Below are 21163 nucleotides of genomic sequence, written 5' to 3' on the forward strand. Positions count from 1 at the left end.
AACTGGAAAAAAAAAAAAAAAAAAAGACCCAGCAAAGCACTCAGTGCAGATGGTTCAGCACGGAGCGGCGTGATTCATGGGAAAAGGCGCTCAGCGCTGCGCCCCCGGGGGCTGCGGGAGCCATGCGGCCGAGGGCTCGTGGATCGGGGTCCCGCATGGAGCGGGGCCGAGCGCCAGGCAGCGCCCGCGGGTGCTGGGGAGCCGCACGGAGCCCAGGGGGGCAGCGGGTCTCCTCGGGGGCAGCTCTGCCCCTCGGCCTGCGCATGAGTCACGCTGACCTCTCCCATGCCCTCGCCGCGGCGAGCGCCGTTATGGTCTGGCCCTTCCGGCGCGGAGCCCTCCCCGGCACGGGAGCGCATCCCCGGGGAGGGGCCCAGCTGCAGGGCCCTTATCTGCCCCGGGCAGCCCCTCGGCCGCTGGGGCCGCACTCGGCTCCGCGCGGCCGCCGCCTGGCACCGCTCGTCCCCCCCGGCCCTCGCAAAGCGGGGTCGGGATCCAGCGGCTCTGGGGAGGGGCGGAGCGGCCCCGGGCTGCGGAACAACAGGATGTGCTGGTAGCGCCCGGCTCCTGGGACTGCGAGGTGAGCGGTGCGGGACGTGGGGGCAGCGCTGGTGCCCATGCGGGCCCCGGCAGCGTCCCGCGCTCCCACAGCTTGGCTCAGCAGTTGCTGCACGCAGCTGGGACCCTGTCCTCTCCTTCCACTGCCTCCTCACTCCCCTTTCTCCCCTCCATCCTCAGATGATGGGCTGAGCAGCCGCTGCAGAGGCACCCCAGGGCCATGAGCTTCCAGTGCAGTCCTGACACCGACATCACAGACTGGCTGGCCACCATCCACTTGGAGAGGTATCGGGATGTTTTTAAGCGGCACGGCTACCATGTGGCCAGAGATGCCACCTTGCTGGACGGGGAGGACTTGCAGCAGATCGGCATCACCGCCACTGGGCACCGCAAAAGGATCCTGAACTTGGTGCATCAGACACGGCTGCTTGGGCAGCCCCTGGGGGCACCCGTGACAGGAGATGCCCGTCCTCGAGCTGCTGCGGGGATGGAGGCCCCGGACGTGTCCCGCGGCCCACACGCACGCGACGAGGCCGTGAAAGGAGAGCCGGGAGGGGCCGCTGACATCTGTGGGATGCAGCAACGCGCTGCTGCGCCAGGCCAGGCATCCCCTCTGGAGAAGGATCCTGCTCCACCCCTCGCCAGGCCGGTCCCCAAGCCACGGACAGTTTTCCATCGCTCCAAGCCAGAGCAGGGCTCGGCGCCCACGCCGGCAGCGCGGAGTACGGTGCTGACACAAAGCCCGGACAGCAACAGGACTCCTGGGCCCTTCGTGGTGCTGGAGGGCTTTGTGCCAGGGGAGAGCTCCACAGACCTGGAGAGCCCGGAGCCCAGGCCCGCACAGCAGCCGAGAGCAACCATGGGTATAGGAGCATCCCGGTCAGGAGTGCGGGAGAGCTCCCGGGAGGAGAAACGGCTCCCTGCAGCTGCAGATCACGGACAAGCCCTGGAAGCCTCAGAAAAGCCCTCGTCACCTGCCCCGTCCGTGCCACCCCGGCTCAGCCACAGGGCCCCCGCGGCCGAGCCCAGCCCAGCGAGTTTGCCGGAGAGTCGTCCCGCATCCGACCCTTCCTCATCCGCCACAGCCACCCCCGGCAGGAGAGACCTTTCACCACCCTCTGGGGTGTCCCCGCAGCCGGGCTCGGGGCAGGGCAGGCTGGAGATGGTTTCCAACATCATCTACGAAGGACTCAAGCCATCTTTGGCATTCACTGTGGACACAGGAGGGGAGGACAGTCCCCAGGGCCGGACTCTCGTGGAGTCTCCAGGTCCATCCCTGCAGGAGCTGACCTGCCTGGCCGAGAAGCCTGAGTAAGTAGATGCTTTTCCTTGCCCGGGGAGCCGAGCAAGGGGCAGGGTTGGATGCAAAGAGCAAGACTGGGGTTGCGCAGAGCCCGCAGAATCACCCGTGCTGTCCATAGCCATGTCGGGTTCCTGGGGGCCCCGTGCTAGCCAGGCCCACGGATGATGACAAAGCCTCTTTTCTCTGCTCTCCACACTCGCTTACCGGGCACAGAGGGGTGAGGAGATAAATGTGGACTCCTTACAGACTGAGAGGCCCTGGCGCCTCCAGGCTTTGGGAGGCTGCTGCCCCATCCTGAGGCTTCCTGGAAGGTGTGGAGACAGACGAGGGCTCATGCCGAGACCAGCGTGGGAGCGGCTGAAGGGGACGGAGGGGGCTGTGCAGGAAATGCCTGGGGGCCTCTGGAGCCGGCTGGCCACAGCCTGGAGCCGCTCTGGGGGGAAGGGGGGCAGGGATGGTGCTGGGAACACGGTGGGAATATTGCACGTTCTTGCAGACAAAGCTGGGCTGAGCCCTCGTGGGACGCGGCCTCTGGGCTATGTGAGACAGACAGGAAAACAAAGTGGGAAAAAAGCATCAGCTGTCCCGAGGTCCTGCCAGACTCCCCTAATCTCGGCTCCGCACAGGCTGCCACGGCTGCAATAACCCATCTCTGCTCTTGTAGGAGTCCTGGCTGGCCCATCGCAGGTCTGCCCCCCATCCCACAGAGACCATCCACCAAGCCAGGTGAGACCCCCCAAGCCGTGAGGGTCCCCGCTGGGTGGCGGGTCCCCATGGGAGGGCAGGGACAACGATCCCATAATCCCATCCTGCCATCCCATGTCCTGCCCTGTGCTCCTTCCTCATGGCAAGGCAGGCTCCAGCCTCGCATGTGTTTGGGGCATCCACCACCCATCCAGGGCTGGCGTGCCCTGGGAGCATGAAGGCAGGCTCAGGACTCAGTCACCCTCCACAGACTCTGTGGTCCCAGCTAGTTGCTGTGGTCCCAAGCAGTGGCTGCTCTGCAGAGGGCACCGCTGACTGCCATTTCTCTGCGCACAGACCTCGGGGAGCCGTTTGTCAGCCCCTACAGCGAGACCATCTTGGGACACGGGGTCCCTGCCCAGGATCAGAAGGTGAGATGAGGCCTTCGGGGCTGCCCATGGTTCCTGCCATGAGGAGGCCTGGGGTGCTGAGGATGTTTGACTGATGTCTCCTCCAGGCTGTGGGCACCCCCTCCAGGCACAGCTACGATGGAGGGGCAGAGCTGGAGCTGGAGAGAGAAGCGTGCAGGTAGGCACCAACCTTCTGCTTCGGGGCCTCCCTCCTCTGGGGTTCTGAGACCGGGCTGGGCACCAGGGTCTGCGATCGTGAGTGGGGGACATATCTGGGGATGGTCCAAGTCCTGAGAGGGGGCTGTGCGGCCTCGCCAACACTGTTGCAGCAGATATTCGGACAAGGCAAGGACTGAACCAGCCATCTCTGGAGAAGAGCTGCTGTCCTGCTCGGAGAGGAGCGGCAGCAGTGCCCACAGCAGCTCTCGGTGGGGCAGGGCTCACCAGCAGACACTCCAGGTGCCACCAAACTCTCTGTTCATAGCAGCACACTGTCCGATGAGTGTCAGGAAGGAGAGCCAGCCTGGAGCTGGGTCAGTGCCCGGTGGCACTGGACATCCATAGTCTGTGTGGGACCCAGATTTGGCTGTGGGACTCAAGGAAACCCTACAGGGGCATGCCGAGCACTGGGGATCAGAGCACTCCCCAAAGCCAGCTCAGGAATGGGAAGGCTCCAAGCTCTTTCCAGGGAGATGCCCAATCCCTGCCTCTCCAACATGCTCAGGTCAGAGCTTTCTGCTCCACCATCTTGTGTGTGACTGCACCGGGTCAGCTTTGCAGCTATGTTAATAGAGCATTTGTGTTTCTTCTGTGCACTGGCCAACTATAAACTGGGTCCTCATGGGCCTGACAATCGCTGCAAAGCTTAGAGTTCTGCCCAGATTTGATCAGTCTGATCTTCAGAGGTGAAGATGTTTTGTCCCTATGTTGAAATTTTGAATTAAGGCTTCCCTGCCCGGAGAGTCTTTCAGCTGCTTGCATTGCAGCCAGCCCTTCCCTGCTGAAAGAGCAGCCAGGACCTGCAGACAGGAGGAGCTGCTTTTCTCCTCCACTGATGTTGTGCAGGCACCTTTAAAATGCTTTTGAAATGTACTTTCCATGACTCCTGATAGCATCTGAGAAAGAGGAAGGAAAGCTGCTCTTCCCATTTAGAAAGGGGAGGGTTCCTTTTCCTGTGTTACTTAGAAGAAGGCAAGTTGCAACTCTGCGTCCTTCGCTCCTCCCTGTGTCCTTGCCAGGCTGGGGTGTCCTTCTCTCCCTGTATTCCAGGCTTCAGCGTAGGTCAGTCCACCTGTTCTCCTGCTCCAGGTGTGAGTCACAGCAGCATGGCCTGATCCAGTGTCATGGTGAGCCCTGGCATCAAAATCAGCATGGTCTATGAGAATGGGAATTGCAGATTCCTGGGAAGAGGAGTTTTGTAGGCAGAAATTCTGAAATCTGCCTTGCTGCCTCTGAACCTGCAGTTTGCAGGGCTGGGCATCAGCCCAGTGCTTGCGGCGCCCACCCAGCAGCCTTCGTGGAGCTGGGACCCCAAATCGTGCCCCCATGTGGAGGCACTCACTTGCTCAGTGATGGGGACAAATACCAATGCAGAGGCATTGGCCAGTGGCTCTACCAGCAGCTCCTGAGCCTTCCCCGGAGTGTCTGCAGTCTGGATTCACAGAGAAGAGACAGGATGTGGTCATCGTAAGGGTGTCAGAAGCTGCACTTTACAGTTCTTTTTTTCTCCCACCTTGAGCTCTAAGTAGGCCTGGGAGCTCAGAGGGTTGAACAAGAGATGGAAAAGCCTTGACTATCCATCCATTGCCCTGTCCTGCCGAATCTGGCTGGCCAGCCCTCTGTTATCCTTCCACTTCTCACTAGCTGGTCCAGTGCTTTCCCCCCAGACTGGCCTCAGTGCTCCGGTGGTGGCAGCTCTTTATCCTGTTCCCCCATCCCTGGCACCCTGCCCAGCACCAGATCGTTGCAGACAGAATTAGCATCTCTTAACACTTCAAACAGATCATTAAGGGAAATATTTCCTAATCTCAAACCTCAGAGAGGCCCTCAAACCCCTTTGGCATGGCATCTGCTTTCTCAACCTAGATAACTCCTCTCACTCTGTTGCAGTAATTTAATGTTGACGCCATTGCTGCCTGGCTCAGAGCTCTGAGTGATGTCAATGGTCGGTGCTGGGCAGTGGTCACAGTGTGAGAGAGGCCCCTGTGCAAGGACCAAGGTCCAGGCATGCAGCTCCAACCTCAAGGGGACAAGCTCTCCAGTGAGAGAGTTGTCCAGTGCTTTTCTCGCTGGAGTAAAGGAGACTTCAAGCATCGTTGACAGTTATTTCTTATCTCTCTTTTATCCTCCAGCTCCCCACAAGCAGGTCAGTTATTTAGTCCTTGACTTCCACCTATCCATGACTCCTTGGTCCCCCTTTCACCATGCTATGCCCTTCTTCCAATCCTGGAGCCTTCGTCTTCTACCAGTTCTCCTGCGTAATTGCTGGCAACCTGAGACTGCCTCTGCCCCAAGCAAATCCCCACAGGTATTGCTCTCCTGCAAGTACCTATTGCAGTGAATTTCTTCCCTTCTCCTAGCCCAAGGGAAATGCTGGGCCCTAACATTATTTATTTTCACTGCCCAACACCAGCTGGAAAAGGAGAGGACCTTCATGACCTCGATGCTCAATGTGTAGCAGCTTCCTCCATGACCTTGTCTTCAAGGGCAGAGCTGGGGGGAAGTCCTCTGTCCCAATAAGCTCCATCTCCCCAGAGTCCCTGGTATGCTGAGAGATCTTGTTCCTACCAAGCCATGGGCTTTGCTTGTCCCAGCCAGATGCTACTTGTCTACTATTTTTTTCGGTGGCTGTAAATCATGGCTGCGGATGTTTCTTCCCTTTCTCTTTCCCTGACCCATTTAGCAGGTCTGTCTCCCACTCCACTCTGCCACTCAAGATTGATGTCTACCTCTTTGACATACACAGGACTCCAACCTTCCATCTCCCTGGCCAGTCCATCTTGAGGAAGTTGGACTCTGGACTGGGATTTCAGCCAGACAAATTACCCTGCCAAGGCTCTGTTACACTAATTAAAGAGCAATTTCGGTCGTACTTTGGAACTCCCAGCTCTTCATGGCCATTTCTCATATTTCTTGCAGACACTGGAACCAAATATGTCATTTCCTTCCTCCACCCACCTTCTCAGCTCCATATGCTATCCCACTTCTCTGGATCTGCCCCTATACCTGGGGGTTGTGATTTCCTGGCATTGCAGCTGCACCTGGGGGCATCTCAGCACCTTCAGCAAAGGACCAGAGGTGTTTTAGAAGCAAGTCTTTGGCTGGGGACTCATCAGCCAGACCTCTGTGACCTTCGCATGCCAAGTGCTTCCCTGGGATGACAGGTCGGGTCCCTCTTCCAAGTCTTGATCTCCTCACTTTCTGTTCAGCATTTCCGTTAGTGATGGCTGGGGTTGTCATTGCCCTTCCTCTGCTGTCAGTCCCCAATGCTCGCAGTCTCTGAGCCCTGTCCCTCAAGTCGTCCCAAGATTTACAGATCTGGTGATTTCTTGATTCTGGCCCTAGGCCACGACAACAGTATCTCACCTCACAGAGACATATGGAAAACTAGTCTGTGTGGTTTCAGTCATATGTTCCCAGTCAAACTTCAGGTCTTGCCCCTACCACACAGCTCAGAGACATCTGTTGCCTTATGGCTGCAAAAGGACACAGCAAGACACCAGCAAGTGTCAAAGCCAGGGTTCATGCAGTATCCTGGCTCCCATGTGAGCTTAAAAACAGGTGCTTAAAGAAGAGTTGAAGAGCAGGGGGTATGTACAGCATAATTCTCCTGCTCTGCAAGTATTTCTAGCCCATGCACTTGTAATCTAGAGATAGCTTCTCATATTTAGTAGCCCCCTCCATCTACAGCATCTCGTAGCAGAGTCCCACACATCAGCTTCTCCTTTCATGTGTTTTTTCTACATTGCTCCTGCTGGCTTTGCCCCATGGCTCCTAATTCCCGTAACTGAAGTGAGGGTGACCAGCAGGATCTCCCATGCCACTCATGACTTCAGTAACCTCTTTCCTATCAGTCACCTCTTTCTGAGGCCAGGGAGCCCAAGTTTACTCAGGTTGTCCTCAGACAGAGACTATTCCAGAGCTTTGACCACCCTCCTTGCTCTTCTTGGAGCTTTTCCTTTGTCCTGGGACTGAGGCCAGAATCAGTCACAAGTAGATCAGCATCACGAGTGCTGTCCCAGTGGTCTTGGCTACTGACTGCAGAAACTGTCATGAATGTCTTCCTGCCCGTCACCACAGCACCTGGGCAGCTCCCCTGTGAGCTCCTGGACTTTCAGGCATTCTCCAAAACATTTCCTTTTTGGGGGGGAAAAAAAAAAAAAGTCTATGTGAGGGGAAAGGGCAGGCTTAGCAGTTTATTTTTATAATTTCCTTTCATTGTTATGGTTGGATAGTCTCACCGGGTCTGGCTTGAATTTTTAGCATAGTTTTCCGAGAAAATGACACTGATGCAGGAGCTCCACCTGCCCGTCCCTTTGTCCATCCCAGTCCCTTTGGAGACCTGGAGCCCCATTCTGGGGCATGGGGGAGTGAGGCCGGGGGCTGCTCGCCGTGTCCTGAGAGCCAGCAGGGAGGAGGAGAGAGGCCAGGACGAAGCCCTCTGACAGGGAGGGAGCAGGGATGGCTGTAGAGCAGCGTGTGCAACGTGTAATATTGGTGGTACATGACTTCGTTTTGCTGGCCGTGGTGTGTTGAGGTGAAGGCAGAGGCCTGGGGTTTGAAGGTGTGTGGTGGCCCGTGTGGCATCACCCAGGACGAGTCCCCCCCCCCAAGCTGGGGGACTATTTTTGGGCATCATGCCTCTGGGTCTCCTGCCTTGATATGGGGCTGTCTAAGCCTGGAGCTGCTGGTGGCCACAGGGCTCATGAGTACTGATCCCGCTCTGCTCATAAAGACTCAAGTTGTTGGGTGTCCTGAGCAAACCAGGGTGGGGACGGGGCAGTGTGGGACATCTTCTGAGAGGATGGCAGTGATCAGAGGCTCTGTGAGTCCCTGCGTGGCTGCTGAGCGGCCAAGGGGACACAGCAGAGCTCCCACCGCCCCTTTTCGTGCAGGACGAGCAGCGAGTGCAGCAGTGATGGGAAGAGCGAGGACGAGGAGACACGAAGCAGGCTCATCAACCGCATCATCCAGAATGACACCGAGGGCTACTCCACCGTGGAGGCACCACAGGCTGAGGGCACCCAGTTCAGCCTGCCGTCCCACTTGTACCCAGATGAGGTCCTGGATGACCTGACCATCTCCCCCTATGCGAGCTACACCTCCCTCTCCGAGCCTCGGCCCACCATGCTCAGAGGCTGGCTGGACAAGCTCTCCCCACAGGGGTATGTGCCCACCTGCAGGGTGATGACAGGGCAGCCAGGCCCCCATAATGTAAAACCCCTTTGGTCACAGCTGGTGATGTGGTTGGACTGGTCAGCAAGTCCCATAACCCCTCAGAGATATCCACAGACATACGAGTACTATTGGTCTCCACCTACCACAGTCTCAATTCTGCAAGTGTCCCTGCCCCGATGTGTGTGTGCAGGTGTGGGGTCTAGGAGGCACCATGTGCTTTCCAACAGCCCTGTTCTTCTGCCATCCCAATAGGAACTACGTCTTCCAGAGGCGCTATGTCCGCTTTGATGGGAAGAACCTGATGTACTTCAGCAGTGAGAAGGTGAGAAGGGTCAGGGTCTGCCCTGTCCCACTTAATTGGGGTGCCTTGCCATCTCCCCTCCGCATCCCCTGGTTCCTCTCCTGTAAGAAGTCTACCATGGCCGTGCTGGAGGGACCATTCTCTGGGCAGCTCAGGGAATAGCCCCATCCCACAGATCCATCCTCAGGGGGAAGTGGTGAGGGTGGTCTCTCCATGCCAGAAGCCCTGGGGAAAGCCATAAAGGGGCTTTGCCTCAGGCCTCTCTCAACTCAAATTTTTAGGCCCTGCCTATAGGATGGATTGGTAGCCCCCATGCCACAGAGTAAGGGCAGCACTGAGCCAAGGATGCGGGAGATGTAGATGACGTGCTAGACTGGGCAAGTTTTCTAACTGTGGGTGCTGACACGGCAAATTAGGTGCGTGGGATGAGTGAACAGCTCTTTCCTGTCTCACATCCTCTCAGCCTTCCTTGGTGTTTCCGTGCAGCTCTGACCCGGTTGCTGTAGGGAGCTGGCAGGGATGGTGAGTGCTACCGCTCCAGCCCCACAGCGCAGCCAGCTGGGCTCGCCCTGTGCCCATGGCACTCAGCACATGGCCCCAGAGCAGCTGCTATTGCAGGAGGCTCACGCGAAGCCCTGCCATGGCCCCTTCCCTCCTCTGCCCCGCAGTTTTGATGCCAGCGTGCCTGTAAAGTGGGTCCTGGAGTAGCTGGAATAGAGCTGTGCTGTAACGTAGGCTGCAGAGGTGCCTGCAGGAAGGGCAAAGGGGTAACCCAGCCTGGGTCTTGTTGCAGGAGCCCTACCCCAAAGGGGTGATCCCACTGTCTGTCATCGAGATGGCTCGCCCCACCAAAGACAACAAGTTCCAAGTCGTCACCAGCCACCGGATCTTTGTCTTCCGTGCTGAAAATGAGGGTAAGAAAAAACCCAAACAGGGGCCCTTGAGGAAACCTTGGTCCTTGAGGAGCCCTTCCTGCCTCCCTCCTACAGTGAGGGCCTCGCCGGAGCCGCTCCCACCCCTTCCATACCCCTATGAATGGTCGGGGTCTTCTGCCCTGCCACCCCGATGGACATTTTGCTCCATGGCCGGGCGGGTGGGCAGGGGTTGAGCCACTTGCTGACACCTCTCCACTCTGCACAGCCCAGAGGAACGAGTGGTGCTCCACTCTGCAGAAGAAGGTAGTGGACCAGCGCTCGGTGGGCACCCGGCCCCGGCCCGCCAACACTGCTCACTGCCAGAAGTCGGGCACCCTGGAGCTGAAGGGGCAGAAGGCCAAGGTGTTTGCAGCCCTGAGCCTACCTGAGATGTGGCTGTACAAGAGCGAGCAGGTTTGTGGCAATGCACTGCACTGAGCAGTCAAAGCAGGTCCCAGAAACGCTGCTGGCACCAAGGGTTGTGCTGTGAGCAGATGGAGTAGAAAGGAGCAGAGGGATAGAGAGAGCTTAGCAAGGCCTAGTGCCAATGAGGCTGTATGGACACTGGAGAGGAAGGATGGAATAGATAACTGGAAAGCTTGAGGTGCTTCATCCCTTCCCCACGTGCAGAGTCAAACAGGGCATCTACAGTGAGATGTGGGCTTGGAAACATGGTTGATGCCAGGATCTCCACCTCCGAGCAAACCCCCCAGTAATTTAACGGCAAACATACCTGCTGCAATACCCTCCTTGGAAAGCTTCGCCTCCTTCTGCTGAAAGTTCTCACCACCCCTGTTTGTCTGGTCATCCCATTTCCAGTTTGCCTGGCTCAAAATAAGCAGGCGTTGAGCATCTGTGGATTTTGCTCAAGCCAATGCTTGTTTTATTAGAGCTTGACTCAATCTGTTGTGGGCTACTGAAACAGAGGGATTTGAAAGGCTGGGTTTCAGAGGCTCCAGGCAGAATTTGCCTTTCATTTTTGGGTTTAACATTTGCAAGAGGCTCTGTGTCAGCCCACATGGACCACTGAGAGATGTGGCCATATCCCAGTCTGGTTGGTCTTGACAGAGCAGGGCATTACCCAGCCCCAGGGATGCAGAGCTGGGCAGTACTAGGCACAGCTACCTGGCTCCAGGCCTGGCATCGCAGGCATGGCCAGGGTCCTATGGCCACCACTGACCCTGGCCCAGCACAAGTGAGGTGGCATCACCCGCACAGCCTCTCACCAGTGTCGCTCTGAATTGCAGTTCTTTAAAATGGGCATCGGCATCTGCCTGATCGAGATGCGAGGTGCCACTATCCGGGAGGCCAAGAACCGCAGCTTCGAGCTCATCACCCCCCTCAAAATATTCAGGTAACCCAGGCATCGGGGAGAGACAAAACGAGGCGGTGGGAGCATATGGGCCACAGGCTCCAGGACTGGGGTCTCCAGGCCCACGAGTGTTCAGCTGTCCTTGTGCTCGCAGCTTCATGGCAGAGTCAGAGCGGGAGAAGCGCGAGTGGATGGAGGCCCTGCAGGAAGCCATCGCCGAGACGCTCTACGACTACGAGGTGGCGGAAAAGATCTGGTCCAACAAAGCCAATAAACACTGTGCAGACTGCCGGGCTCCAAATCCCGACTGGGCATCCATCAACCTGTGTGTGGTCATCTGCAAGCAGTGCGCAGGCTAGTGCAGCTCCCTGCAGGGCACCAGGGTCTACAGGGGCAAGTGGGTACACGGTGGGGGCAAGCTGGCATCTACAGAGTGAGCCAGAAGGGTATGAGAAGGAGGACTGTGTCCAGCCAAGTGGCACATGAAGGCTGGGTCTGACGGGCGGGCAGGTGCTGTTCTGGGTATGGGTTTGACTTTGGTGCCAGTTGCCCTGGCGAGGTCACTGGATGCTCACACGCTTGCTCCCCACAGGGCAGCACCGCAGCCTGGGCTCCAATATTTCCAAGGTGCAAAGTCTGAAGCTTGACACCAGCGTCTGGTCCAATGAGATTGTACAGGTAGAGACACTCAGGACAGTGGCATCCCAGGGGTCAGGCTGCTTTCCCTGGTGGGGTAGCAGCCATGCAGCCTCACCGGGGATGTGGGGATGTGGGGATGAGAGGATGCCAAGCGTCCTGCTGCCCCTAGCTGGGCCTGGCGCTCCCCATGACAGCACTTCCCTGCAGCTCTTTATCGTGCTGGGTAACGACAGAGCCAACCGGTTCTGGGCCGCACGCCTGCCCGCCGCCGAGGCCCTCTGCCTGGACGCGAGCGCTGAGCAGAGACGGGACTTCATCTCCCACAAGTACCGGGACGGGCGGTACCGCCTGCCCCATCCCCACTTCACCACCCAGGATGATGTGCTGCAGGTAAGGACACTTTGGGGTGCATGTAGCATGTTGGGGTGGTGGAAATGACCCCAGAGCTCTGGATCTGAGACACCAGGAGCTCCTGCCTGGCTCCCTGTGCCCACCCTCGTCCCTGGGCCACCCTGCTGAGCAGTGGGAAAGGGTGGGAGATGGTGCTCCTGTCTTTGAGCACCCTTGGTAGGGGTTGGGGAGGATCCTGCCATCTGGGACATGGTCACTATGGGTGCGTGTCTCTCCCCAGGCACTGTGCGCTGCGGTGGCAGGGCCGGGCCTGCTCAAGACCGTCCTGCAGTTCTTCTCGTCTGCGGAGGCTGGGCTGGCAGCTGACGCTGGCATCTGCGAGGTGTCCCCAAGCACTGACCTCTGGGGCCTGGAGAGCAAAAGGCCCAGGAACCACTCAGGTAACGGGGACACTCAAGCCCTGCAGTGTGTCATGGGGGAGCTTCTGCTTTGTCACAGCTCGTGGCCTCAACAGCATGTCCCAAGCCTACAAGAGCGGGGCAGCAGACTCAGTGTGACCTTGGGATGGGGTAGGGTGGCCGGGCACTGGTGCCCCCTTTCTGTGACCCACCCCATCGCCACCTTGGGCTTATGCTGCAAGGCTGGGGCTGCTCCCTTATGTTCCACTCCGTGCCCCACAGGCGCCCCAGAGGCGGGCCCGGAGGGTGTCTACAATGAGATCACGCAGCCGGCGACGCACAGCGGCTACCTGCACCGCACCCCGGCCCTGCACCGGCCCCCGGGCGCCAAGAAGAGCAGGGAGGGTAAGCGGGGCGCACGGGCGAGCGCGCGCGGGGCGCTCGGCCTGCACTGCTCACCGCTCGCTCCCGCAGACTTCCAGCGCGCCTGGTGCTCCCTGGAGAAGGCCCTGCTCTTCTACGAGACCGACAAGTGCACCGAGCCCCTGGGCCACATCGAGAGCAGGGACCTGCTGTCCCTGGGGGTGAGCAGGGCCGACGCACTCCCCAGCCCTGGCTCTGCAGAAAGGTACCCCCAGCCTTGTCCCCTGTCCCTGCCACCTCCCCCAGGGTCTCCACTAGGGGCATGGGGAGGGCAAGGAGGGGTATTGCCCCCTCCCTGGGGGCTCAGTGCAATGGGGTAGGGGGTCTGGGCGAAGGCTCGGGGTGTGCAGGGCTGCCGCATCGGGCTGGCTCCGTCTCCACAGGTTTCGCTACACCCTCGAGCTCTTCCTTACTGGGGACAGAGTGCAGCAGCTGGGGCTCGACGGGCCTGACACGTTGCAGGCCTGGGCCAGCGCCATCGGCAAGGTGAGCCCGCCCCATCCTCGGGCACCCGGCACTGCCGTCTCCCCCCAAAGTGTCCCCGCAGCTGGGCCCTGTCCTTACCAGGCTCTTCTCTTCCATTGCTGCCCAGTGGTTCACGCCAGTGAGCTGTCACTGCCTCCTGGGCTACGAGTTCCAGCGTGTGGGCCAGCTGCGCTACAAGTGCATGCTCAACCCCGAGCAGTGGCAGCAGGCCTTCTTCATCCTGCAGAAGGCCCACCTCTTCATCTGCCCCACCGAGGACGATGGGGCTGAAGACAGCATCAACCTGCGGCGGCTGCAGGAGCTCAGTGAGTGCGGCAAGAGTGGGGACGCTGCTCGGCTGCTGCGGGCGGGCATGGTGCAACAGGAGCCCCTGGTGCCTGACCTCTCTGCCCCTCGCCCCGACACAGGTATGGTCCCCCCGACGGAAACACCGGAGAAGAAGGAGCTGCTGATCCTGGTGGAGATGGGGAGGTGAGCCTTGTGAGGGGCAGTATCACACCCCTGGCTCCAGCAGGGATGGGGAATGTGTCCCAGCAGGCCAGGCAAGCTCAGCAGGCTGCCCGGGGTGAGGGCACCTGTGCGTGGGCAGGCACTGATCCCAGATGAGCAGTGGAGACGCTGCTGGGGCATAGGACTGGGGCCAGCCCTGCTTACCCGGGGCTCTCTCACTGGTGTGCGGTGCCCCTGGTGCCGGGCTGTGCGTGCAGGGAAGACAGTGGTATCCCACCACGGCATCCCTCATTCCCTGTTCTCTGCCCTTGTCGTTGTCAGGACGTTTTACCTGCAGGGCCTGTCGCAGGCAGACTCGGCCGCATGGTACACAGACATCCAGGCGTCGGCGGGCGGCCGGGGCAACGCGCTGCGGGACCAGCAGCTGAGCCGCGGGGACATCCCCATCATCGTGGACAGCTGCATCGCCTTCATCACGCAGTACGGTGAGCGCCATGGCTTGCCCGTGGGCAAGGCCGCTGGCCCCAGGCAGGGGCATGTGCAGCATGGTTGATGGCTCTGAGCAGCGGGGAGCTGTTGTCTAAGCTGCAGTACAAGTGGGAACCTCTGAGCAGGACCCTGTGACTTCACATCCATTCCCCAGGACTACGGCACGAGGGGATTTACCGCAAGAATGGAGCCAAGTCCCGGATCAAGGTACTAATGGAGGAGTTTCGGCGGGATGCGCGCAATGTCAAACTGCGCATCAGCGACAACTTCATTGAGGACGTCACGGATGTGCTGAAGAGGTTCTTCCGAGAGCTTGAGGATCCTGTCTTCACCCTGGAGCTGCACCCACAGTGGAAGGAGGCTGCAGGTAGCCTCCTTCACCCCAACCCCTTCTCCACACTGTGCTGCCTGCTGCGGACACGGGAGATGGTGTCCTCAAAATGGGGTCTCAGTGCTAGTCCCAGTGCCATGCTGGCTCTTGGTTTGCCTGGATTCATGATTTTCCTTGGCTTGGTTTCCTCCTACCAGCAATCTCCTCCAAGCCCCAGCGCCTGGAGCGGTACAAGGAGCTCATTCATCGCCTGCCTCGCCTCAACCACAAGACCCTGGCTGCGCTGATCGGGCATCTCTACCGGTGCGTGTGCCCCTCAGCCACCTCCCCGTTAGGTCTCTTGGTCCACCTGGGGTCCCCAAGGCCATGCAGCAGGTTTGGGTGTCCCCACTAGCCAGAAACCTGGCTCCCATCGTCTGCTCGCCAGCTCCTGGACCTGATGCTGGCATGTGCTGCAGAGTGCTGCTCTAGGGACAAAGGTAGAAACATTCCCAAAATTGCCTTCCAGCAGGGAGAGAGGAGGTTGGGGACTGGGCAATACCCCCTTGCAGGATGTTAAATGCAGCCTTGTCCCGGAAGGGGAAAAAGAAATAGACCTCTATCTGCAATTAAGAGCACGATATGGGGCTGTTGTCTGGTTCGACAGCAACTGGAAGTCCTGCAAACAGGAACTACCTGGCATGAAGTTTGCATGCTTGGCAATTTGGGGGAATACGGAGTGACTTTTTAGGTGAGTTTGTAAGCGATGGAAAAGAGTCACTCATGCTGGCACCTCGTGCCCATGTCCCCTTGCCCCAGAGTGCAGAAATGCGCCGACCTCAACCAGATGAGCACCAAGAACCTGTCACTGCTCTTTGCGCCCAGCCTCTTCCAGACTGATGGCAAAGGGGAGCACGAGGTCAAGGTGATGGAAGACCTCATCGACAACTATGTCAGCATCTTTAACGTAAGCTCCCTGTAGCGGTCGTGCCAGCCCCATTCCACACTTGTCCCATGTGCCTTCCTCTGCATCCTCCTCTGCAGTCCCATTCCTCCCCCACATCCCTCTTTCTTGGCCCCACGTTCCTTAGTACATATCCCCCTTCCCCTTAAATCCATGCCTCCCCTCTCATGCTGCTCACCCTGTGCCCTTCCTCCAATAGATTGATGAGGACCAGGTATCCCAGATGGATCTGGAGAACAGTCTGATCACCACCTGGAAGGACACCCAGGTACTGGAGATCCACTTGATGGCCTCTGCCATGCTGGGCACTATGGGCTTGTAGGACTGTTTGGGGGATGGGGGCAACTCTGCTTACCAGACCCTCCACTCTGGGTCCCCTCTCTTCTTCTACACCTCCCTGCAACTTGCCCAAATATTAGGGGAAGGGCCCCCTCCACTTTGTCTCCCCTTCACTCATCCCCGTAAGCCTCATGCCCAAAGGAGAAGCAGCCCCCTGCTCTCTGAGATACCCTTTTCAGCCCTTGGTCAGGAATACCAGACTAAAACCAGCATGATACCCAGCGCCACCTGCTCTTTCCCCACAGCTCTCACAGGCAGGAGACCTCATCATCGAGGTTTACCTGGAGCAGAAGCTGCCTGACTGCTGCGTCACGCTGAAGGTGAGTCCCAAGGAAGGGTCCTGTTGGAGGAAGGGAGGAGAAGGCACAGACTCCTCAGCTCTGCTTGTCCCTGGTGGGCCCGGCCCTATGCCCACTGGCAAGGAGACCTGTCCCACCACCACCCCACCACAGCTCCCTGTGTGTCCGGCCCCAGGTGTCCCCCACGATGACAGCAGAGGAGCTCACCAACCAGGTGCTGGAGATGCGCAACGTGGCAGCCAGCCTGGATATCTGGCTGACCTTTGAAGCCCTGGAGAATGGGGAGCTGGGTGAGCATCATGGGGATGGTGGGAAGAGGGTGCTCGTAGCATGGCTGGACTGGCAAGGAGGGAGACGGGATACGGGGGGCAGTTTGCCCTCAGGTAGAGAGCAGGGGGAATGGAGGCTGGCACAGGGGACGAGGCACGGTGATGAGGGCATCCCTGCCTCCACAGAGCGGCCCCTGCACCCCAAGGAGAAGGTACTGGAGCAGGCCTTGCAGTGGTGCAAGCTCCCAGAGCCCAGCAGTGCCTACCTGCTGGTGAGGAAGGTCCCCATCGGCGAGGGCAGCTGTCTCTTCACAGGTAAGGCAACACATTCTGGTGCACCAGAGGGTCCCAGCTCTCTGCCCAGCGTATCCCTGAGACCCTCATGGACACAGCCTTGCCCGCAGAAGGGACACCTCATGATACCTCCTGATGCACCCTCATATGTCCCTGAGGCCACACTGATGCCATATCTCCTCCCCTATGCAGGTGCCAAGCGCGAGACCCCCAAGTGCGGGCTGCTGAAATGCCGCGAGGAGCCCCCCAAGCTGCTGGGAAACAAGTTTCAGGAGCGTTACTTCGTCATCCGGGAGCGGAAGCTGCTGCTGCTCAAGGAGAAGAGGGTACCTGGGGGACACAGCAGGGCCAGATCTGTCCATGCACGGGAGGAGAACTGGGATGTCCCTGCAGTTGCAGGGACAAGCGATGGCATTGCCTCACCTGTGTGGGATCCTCCTCCTAGCAGGGCGAGCAGACGGGAGGACTCTGGTCCCAAGCTGGGCTGTAAAACCCTCTGGCTCTCATTCCCCAGAGCGCCAAGCCTGAGCGAGAGTGGCCCCTGGACGCAGCCAAGGTTTACATGGGCATTCGGAAGAAGCTGAAGCCTCCAGGCCAGTAAGTTGGATCTTCACTGGACATGCCCTTGGAGAATGCATCCTTACACCCTCTCCCCTCCCGGGGTGCTGGAGCCGGCACAGCCTCCTACCCCAGTCAGCCACAGCCCTCAGTCTATGTACCACAGCACCTGGACACTGGGAATGTCCCCATCCCAAGCAGGGCCCAAAGCCATCCTGGGCCTGGACACCACAGGCCATCCTGGTCCCTCCAGCCCACTAGTCTTGAGCCCACAACCACATGTGACTTTTGGCGGTGCTGCCCCACAACCTGTGTCTTCCTTCTTTAGGTGGGGTTTCACTCTGACCCTGGACAAGCAGCAGCTGTAAGTGTCTGCCCCTGCCACCCTGGGGCTGGGAGGGCAGCAAAATGGATTCTGTCCCCAGTTCTAATGGGGCCAGGACAAACAGGTTTATCATGTCCCTGGGACACAAGAGGGTCCCCGGGACAGGTGGAATTAGAGCCTAGCTTGGACACTAGGGGCAGAGTTGTGGGGTTGCAGAGGTGGCACTGGATGGGGGCTTTGGGGGACGATCAGTGCCATGAGCTGGATGGGCAGCCGGAGAGGGGTTTGGAGCTGTGGCAGCCCTGGCTAAGGGAGCAAGTTGTGCACTCTGTCACCATAGGGAGAGTGTTCCCTGCCTGCCCTATCTCCGTGTATCCTGCTGATCCCATCCCTGTCTCCCTGCCCCTGCTGATGCTGTGCAGAGCCCAGCACCGGGTCCTTAGTGCCACCACTGGCTGAACACTTTGCCTGCCCGTGACACTGGACAACCAAGTTGAGCTGCCCAGTTAAAGACTGGGCAAGCTCCTGTCTCTCACTGAAGCAGTGATTTGGTCAGACAGAGGGCCACTCCTGATCCCAGTCCTGGGGATTTCCCACTAGGGACCTGGTTGTAGGGGGAAGTCCCAGGCTCACAGGCAAAGTGACAAGGTGACCTGGCTTCTGCTAGCCCTGGCATCCTCTCAGCTGAGCCCTTTGCAGGTACCTGGTGTGCTCGGGGCAGGCTGAGCTGTGGGACTGGACCACCAGCATCCTCAAGGCTCAGGTGGGTGAAGACTGGCCATGCCACCTAGCTGGGCTGGGACAGGCTGGGGGCTGGCAGGGCAGTCTGGTGTGACACTCCTCGTCCTTGTGCACAGCACGATGACCTGCGCCCCGTGATCATGCGCCGGCGTTCCTCGTCCGACCTTGCCAAGCAGAAGTTCGGCACGATGCCACTGGTGCCCCTGCATGGGGACAGCACCGACGCCACCATGCTCTCTGCCAACCAGACCTTGGTAAGGCCATGGCAGCTGCCCCTGTTCCTTCACCCACAACAAGACCAGTTTGAGGAGGGCTGTGGTGCCGCCAAGGGCCAAGCGTGTGCTTTGGTTGCGTGTGTGCGCACCCAGCACTGTGTGCGTGCCATGTGCTGTGTTTGTGTGCCCACGCCTGATGCCCCTGCATGCAGGGCGCATGTAGGGCTGCTTTGGTGCCCTGGGTGCCGGGAAGGACTGTGTGCCAGCGTGCCGGGGCTGTGCTCTGAGCGAAGCCCGTGCTGCTGCCCCTCCTGTGCCTACAGAGGCAGGTTTTCCTGCTGCCCTGACCCTGCTATGTGCTACCAGGTGCTTATCTCTGCCTGTCTCCTCTGTTTCTAGCGCCGCCTGCACACGCGAAGGACTTTGTCCATGTTCTTTGTAAGTATCTGCATGTGTGAAGTGCTTTTATGTAGGCTTTGCTCTGTAGCTCCTAAGGGCAAGGACTGTCTGCAGCATCCTGCCCGTGCTCATGTAGGCACCCAGGCCATCCTGCACACTGGGGTGGCTATTGCCCCACGTGCCCCACATGTGACTCCCCACATGGTGCTCATGTGCATAGCCAAGACCACCAAGGACCAGCCCAGCTTCTTCCACTGCCCCTTTTGGGCCTTGCACTGCCCAGAGGGGCTGGGCAAGAGAGATGCGATGGAGCAGGTTTTTCTCCTCCTCTCCACCCGGTTTTCTCCAAGGGCCGCCTGGTGTTCCTGTCCTTGTCTTGAATGGCTGTGGGCGCTGTATGGGTCCTGCTTTCCTTTTCACTTCGGAGAGGTCAACCTGATGGCAAGGGGACAAGGCCCAGCAGGTTTTTGGGGAGCCCCCATAAGCAGGGAGCACCTGGATTTTCCTGGGCCAGCCCCTCAGCCCAGCCATGCTATTTTCCTCCAGCCCATGAAGATGCACCAGGACTCTCTGGAGGAGCAGCAGGAAAAGGAGATGGACACAGAACCTGTCTATGAGGAAGTGGGCAACTTCTCCGAGCTGGGCTCACTGGAGCTGGACCATGAACTGCTGGCAGGCCTGTCATCTATCCCCTCCGTGGCCAGGTCCAGGAAGCCATCCCCAGTCTCTGAGCAGTCCCCGACTCCAGCACTGCGCTCTTCAATGCCCACCAACCCAGCCCAGAGGGTCTCAGGTCCTGTTGTCACCAAAGCCCTGTCCCTGGAAAGGGGCTTGAACCTCGAGTGTGACAAAAGCCCAGCCCACAGAGGGTCCACTGTGCTCAGACCCACCAAAACAGCCTCTCTTGAGAGGAACCTGGAACCTTCTCTAGCACTAGCTGCGGACCAGGGCCAGGTGCCCATACAACAGAGCAATCCCGGTCCCAGCACAGAGACATCCCTGGAAATTCCTAAGAAGAGAAACATTCAGCCTTCCTCACCCATCAACAACAAACTGATCCAGGAGCTCAGCAGCATCATCCTCAAGAAGAACGAAAGCCAGGCCCCAGGATCAGAACTAGGAGCAGGACCGGGGCCGGGACCGGGGCCAGGGCCAGGCCAGCAGGTAACATGACCTGCCATGCCAAATGGGTGGCCACGTGACCTGGAGTGGCAAGGGGACAAGTCACGTCACGCGGCAGGTACCTGGGCAAGGGCGCTGGGTACCAAGCGATCCCACATCGAGGCACCTATGTTGTCCCTCCTCCTGGCCTAAGCGCAGAGCCAGACTGGGAGCCGAGGTAAGGCTGGCCCTGGGGGACCAGGACACCCACCGCTGGGATGGCGTGCTGCGGGGTGCCAGCCGAGGCTGAGCCGTGGCACTGGGCCAAGCCAACACCGCCACGCCGGCCCAGCAGGACACAGGCCAGGGACTCTGCCATGTGCCTCTGGCGCGGGGGGCACATCCATGCTGGGTGGCCAGGCACGCAGGGCCCAGGCCCAGCGCTAAAGGAAGCATGTAAAAGGGGAAATAAAAGCAGAAACATGAGGTCTGCAAGTTTCGGCTGCCGGGCACAGTGCCAGCCCGGGAAGCGTGAGGTGCCTACCTGTGCAGCACAACGGCAACGGGTGCTGAGCACGCAAGGGCTCAACCTCCCCACATGGGTCCTCCGAGACACGTCTCAGCTTTGCCCAACATCCTGTCCCCAGCACTGCACTCTTGGGCAGGACAGAGGCACCCGAGCTATCCCCCCCCATCCCTTCTTGCACTTACCATGGCAAAGCAGTGGGATGGGGGTCTGTAAGGAGCCAGGCCCATGCGCGCCCAGCACATAGTCCTGGCGATGGAGGACAGTGCCTGCTCAGCTGGCGTATTTATACCAGTTTCTTCCATTACCCGAGGTAAATAAAGGTTTATTTGTACACCAGAGGGCTTGGTCAATGCAGGGCGAGCAGTGAGGACAGCCGCAGGCCCGCAGGCAGGGAGCCGGGTGGTGCCAGGCCCAGCTGTGGGAGGCAGGGGCAGGGTGGCACGAAGGGGCTGCGCGGCGGCCGCGGAGGAGACGGGCCCGGTGACCTGCTGGGAAGGGGCTGAGCCTGCGAGTGTCCGTGGAGGAACCGCTGCCTTTGTGGTTGGGATGGCAAAGGGGAAGCTGCTGTGAGTTTCGGAGAAGTGGACCTGTCCTAGATGGGACCATTGCACCAGCGAGAGCAGCCGGCTGCTCCCAGCATCTGCCTGGGGTCCATGGGTCCAGGAGCTCCCATGGCCTTTGGGAAAGTCACAACAAACCTCCAGT

At 59.3% G+C, this 21163-nt stretch overlaps 1 protein-coding gene across 1 annotated transcript; it reads left to right on the plus strand.

The window, feature by feature from the left end:
• The first annotated feature begins 726 nt into the window (after positions 1 to 726).
• On the plus strand, positions 727 to 20134 carry ARAP3 (ArfGAP with RhoGAP domain, ankyrin repeat and PH domain 3). Its single transcript, XM_088522652.1, has 33 exons — positions 727 to 1869; positions 2526 to 2587; positions 2903 to 2976; positions 3063 to 3133; positions 8070 to 8339; positions 8605 to 8674; positions 9447 to 9567; positions 9794 to 9981; positions 10815 to 10921; positions 11034 to 11233; positions 11472 to 11557; positions 11726 to 11908; positions 12150 to 12309; positions 12550 to 12672; positions 12742 to 12895; positions 13074 to 13176; positions 13283 to 13481; positions 13584 to 13647; positions 13948 to 14111; positions 14270 to 14482; positions 14644 to 14749; positions 15245 to 15392; positions 15589 to 15657; positions 15974 to 16048; positions 16203 to 16317; positions 16483 to 16611; positions 16783 to 16916; positions 17105 to 17187; positions 17477 to 17512; positions 18173 to 18236; positions 18331 to 18468; positions 18829 to 18867; positions 19375 to 20134. The coding sequence occupies exons 1-33, from the start codon at positions 779 to 781 to the stop codon at positions 19999 to 20001; spliced, it is 5466 nt and encodes a 1821-aa protein (XP_088378778.1). The 5' UTR covers positions 727 to 778; the 3' UTR covers positions 20002 to 20134.
• The last annotated feature ends 1029 nt before the right edge of the window (positions 20135 to 21163 follow it).

This window comes from Tinamus guttatus, unplaced genomic scaffold (assembly GCF_059628265.1).
Source record: "Tinamus guttatus ecotype Peru unplaced genomic scaffold, ASM5962826v1 Tinamus_guttatus_pri_ptg000155l, whole genome shotgun sequence".
Classification (NCBI taxonomy): domain Eukaryota; kingdom Metazoa; phylum Chordata; class Aves; order Tinamiformes; family Tinamidae; genus Tinamus; species Tinamus guttatus.